The following is a 4,241-nucleotide window of genomic DNA, read 5'->3' on the forward strand; positions in this document are numbered from 1 at the left end:
GGCTTTAGACTCTTAACTGATCACTTAGGAAGCAATGAAATATTGACATTTTACTAATATCCTGGGGTGTGTCTCACTTTGGAGAAACTATGGGAAAGCATTCTTTCTCATCCTACTTGCTTCGTTTTGTTTTCTAAGGACAAACTCCTATGTGGTCTTGGGGAAATTTATTTTGGGGGAATTGGGAACTTGCTCACCGGTTGGTCAGGGTTGAAGGCCTCCCTGCTTCCCATTTCATCTATTCTTGGAGCTGAGGTGGCCTGCACCGGCCTTATTATGAAATGGAGAACAATTTTGAATGAAGGTGAGAGATGAGTGTACACACACACATACTGAGGCCCCTGTGTACTTGGACACCTTTAGACGAGGTTGGGGTAACCCTCTACCTCGTCCCGAAGAGGAAATGTCCATGTGAAGGTGGCGCACACGCCATGCTTCCCTCCAAGTTTGCAGACTGGCACCCTGAGCGGGAACTTCTGCCCTCTTCTCATCTCACAGGGTTTCCGACGAGGCGCTGGAGCCCGTGCTTTCGGCTGACTGTACTTCCTCTGCCTTCGGAGGCTCAGGGAGACTGCTGGTTCGGACCTACCACAGGGATCATTCTTGAGGGAGGGCGGCTCTGAGAGATGAGGGGAGGGGACATCCACCGGCAGGAGTCCTTCTAAAATCCGGGCTTTCGGGATCCAGGTCTTTGCGAGCCACGCAGACCGTTGAGCTTCCCCTGCTAACTCAGATCTGCGGCTCCGGCACCACCGCGCTCCGCGGCGAGGTCGGGGAGCTGGTTCTCACTTGCGGGTTGCTTAGCTTTCGTGCCTGCCGAGAACAGATCTCGATCTCGCTCGCTCTCGCTTGCGCTCTCCCCCTCCCTCCCGGTAACATGCCAGCCCTTTAATGTGGAGTGTCAGGGAGACGGTGACGTCACCCTGCCCGCTGGGTGGCGTCCCCTCGGTCCGACGCGAGTTCAGAGCTAGAGAAAGACGCTGACAGACTGCGCTCCACCTGGGGCTCGCCTGCCGCGGGTTGCCGCGCGGCCACGCTTTCTGCGGTCTAGGGGACGCCCTGCCGCAAATAAGACGGCCATACTGCCCCTGGCCGGGGTTCGAGTCGACGGGAGCCAGGATCTTTGCGCGGAGCCTGCTGGAGTCCCGCCTGCTGGATTCGAGGACCCGCTTGGATGCTTCGCCTCCGAGCGCCCTCGAAAGATGGGCGGGCAGCCACGCGCGTAAAGACACCTAGGGGTTACCAGGTACAGCCGGGACTGGTCGGCCCTAACTCGGCGCTCAGCTCGCGGATCCCCGTTTGAGGTCCCCAGCTGTGGGATGTTCCGGGCTAGGTTGGGGGGGTGGGGGTAGGGGCGACCTTCAGTGGTGGTTGGAGGCCAGGGGAGTTGAGTTGGGGGTCGTTGGCTCTGAAGCTGCATAAGGAAGTTCGCCACCTTCCTTTCTTAGTTCAACTAACTTTTAATTGTCTGTTCTCCCCTTGGACCCTTAAGAAATTCCCCAACCTAAACCCTCTTATTTGTGTCTTCTCTGACGGGAGTTTCTGGGAGGGTTTACAGGGAGAGTGGAGACCGCTCGGGAGGAGACTCCGTTCGGCCCGGCCCTGGCTGCTAAGGCTGCCTGTCCGTAACGCAGAGCCGGCTCCCCGGCCGGGCCAGGCCCGCTGCGCTGTGGCTGGGGAGCGAGAGTGCCGGCACGTTGTTCCCGGATATGATTAAGATAATAAGAATCTTGTTTGGGAAGCAAATGAGCATTGAAGGGCCATTTGGCGAAGCTGGGGCTGATTGCGCCGAGCCCAGGTATCGCCGTGCCTCGAACTGCCATTTAACACCCTGTCCCCTGGAAATATTGAGTCTGATCCATCCGAAGTGACAAGTCAGGCGCTCGTCTCGTTTGACCGCGTCGAGGTTTGTTCCCCCTTGGTGGAGGCCCCAGGACGTAATGAGAGCTGAGCATCCGGAAGGCAGTGGGGCAAAGGCGTCGGAGTAGAGGTCGTGGGGCGTCCAGAGACAGGCTAAGATCATTTGGGTGAGGGGCTGGGATCGCACGCCCTTTGCAATCGCTGTAATAACATCCCCAGTGTTCCTTGGCCGAGAGAGGAGATGCTCTGGCCGGCGGTGATTTTCCAGGGCCAGCGATGGTCCTGAGAGGCTTCCATCGCTTGTACCTGTGGGAAGGTCACTGTTTTCCCAGGGAATGGGCCATTTCGTTTATTTTGACTTAACAGCACTGTCACAAAGGTTTCTTTCGCTTGCTTTTTCTGTATTTTCAACTTTGTACTGGATCTCTTCCCCATTGTGGTCTCCTGTTGACCAAAGATGAAATTGGGAATTTTACCACAGGCCTAACCCGACTTCCGCCTCCACTGCTGCCACAGTTTATCTATTCCACAGATGAGCTAGATGGTGGGTGGGCACCTTTCCCCCAGAGGAATATTGACTTAGATCAGATTTAAAAAAAAAAAAGCCAATGTCGGTAGTTCTCCTTAGAACTAAATTAGCCTCTCAAAGCCTGCTAATAAAGATCTCTAAGAAGCATTAGTTTTTTTGCACTGTTTCTGAGTTTAACACACATGCCTGTATCTATTTGCTCACTGCCATGGAAATGACAGAAAAACATTTTTTAAGTGTCTACAAGTCACCAGCTTCATCTTTTAAAGCCACTTAAAGGGGGCCAGAACTACACAGTCAGCAAGTGGGTCTGTGAAAAACTGAAATGCCATATTTTGTTGCAATCATATATACGGTATTGTACATTTTTCTATTTTTCTTTTTAAAATGCTATCTACAATATCAAAAGCAAAATATCTAATGATCAGGAAAATGAATGAAATTGGGATGAATGTGTATTTTGCTTTAATGAGCTTTGTCTCACCCAAGAGTAAATTTCCTCCAAGGAAACCACAGATACCACCAAAAAATCACTTGTTAAAAGGTTTGGGTTAATTTTATTAACCAAAATCAATCTATTTTCAAGCACATATGAATAATCTCTCTCTTTAAATTTGAGTCTCAATGGCCGTGTCCCAATTTTTCATAACTTTTATAGTCTGTACTACTTACGCCTGTTATCGTTCCTGTCTCATTTCTAGCAGGGATGCCTTTTTATCCAAAAATCTTCCATAAATGGGGAAAGGACTTAAGTGGTTTAGGAATTGACGACTTCTTCTTTTTTACATATTAATTTCTTTTGCATGTGTGAAACAAAAGTCGCTCCAAAGGCCCATTTGATGACATTTCTAAAGGGCAACCTTGAAGGAAAGTAAAAGAAATTAGTTTCTTGTGTCAGGAACTTGGTCCCTTGGCCATAATAATTATGTTTCAACCAAAGCAAAGAAGTTACTGTGATTATTCAGCTAGCGAATCGCCTCATCCCTCCTCTTTTAGTCTGAAAAGGCTGCAATTCAATGTTTCTCCTTTCCCTTCCAGTCTCCAAGGCAGATCTGGACGGCTCTGCCCGGGATCCCGCGGCGGAGGAGATGGCTTCCAGCCCGTTGCCAGGGCCCAACGACATCCTGCTGGCGTCACCGTCGAGCGCCTTCCAGCCGGACGCACTAAGCCAGCCGCGGCCGGGCCACGCCAACCTCAAGCCCAACCAGGTGGGCCAGGTGATCCTCTATGGCATTCCCATCGTGTCGCTGGTGATCGACGGGCAGGAGCGCCTGTGCCTGGCGCAGATCTCCAACACGCTCCTCAAGAACTTCAGCTACAACGAGATCCACAACCGCCGCGTGGCGCTGGGCATCACGTGCGTGCAGTGCACGCCGGTGCAGCTGGAGATCCTGCGGCGCGCGGGGGCCATGCCCATCTCCTCGCGCCGCTGCGGTATGATCACCAAGCGCGAGGCCGAGCGCCTATGCAAGTCTTTCCTGGGCGAAAACCGGCCGCCCAAACTGCCCGACAACTTCGCCTTCGACGTGTCGCACGAGTGCGCCTGGGGCTGTCGCGGCAGCTTCATCCCCGCGCGCTACAACAGTTCACGCGCCAAGTGCATCAAGTGCAGCTACTGCAACATGTACTTCTCGCCCAACAAGTTCATCTTCCACTCGCACCGCACGCCCGACGCCAAGTACACGCAGCCGGACGCAGCCAACTTCAACTCGTGGCGTCGCCATCTCAAGCTCACCGACAAGAGTCCCCAGGACGAGCTGGTCTTCGCCTGGGAGGACGTGAAGGCCATGTTCAACGGTGGGAGCCGCAAGCGCGCTCTGCCCCAGCCCGGCGCGCACCCGGCCTGCCACCC

General features: G+C 53.3%; 1 protein-coding gene across 1 annotated transcript in view; it reads left to right on the top strand.

Moving 5' to 3' along the window:
* The first annotated feature begins 3,477 nt into the window (after positions 1–3,477).
* Positions 3,478–4,241, top strand: part of SKOR2 (SKI family transcriptional corepressor 2) — a 90,912-nt gene continuing 90,148 nt past the window's right edge. The window contains exon 1 of the mRNA XM_007943855.2: positions 3,478–4,237. Coding sequence (XP_007942046.2) covers positions 3,478–4,237 — 760 coding nt within the window. The remainder of the gene's footprint in view (positions 4,238–4,241) is intronic.

Source organism: Orycteropus afer, unplaced genomic scaffold (genome assembly GCF_000298275.1).
Source record: "Orycteropus afer afer isolate SDZICR_OR568_19922 unplaced genomic scaffold, OryAfe1.0 scaffold00113, whole genome shotgun sequence".
Taxonomy (NCBI): Eukaryota; Metazoa; Chordata; class Mammalia; order Tubulidentata; family Orycteropodidae; genus Orycteropus; species Orycteropus afer.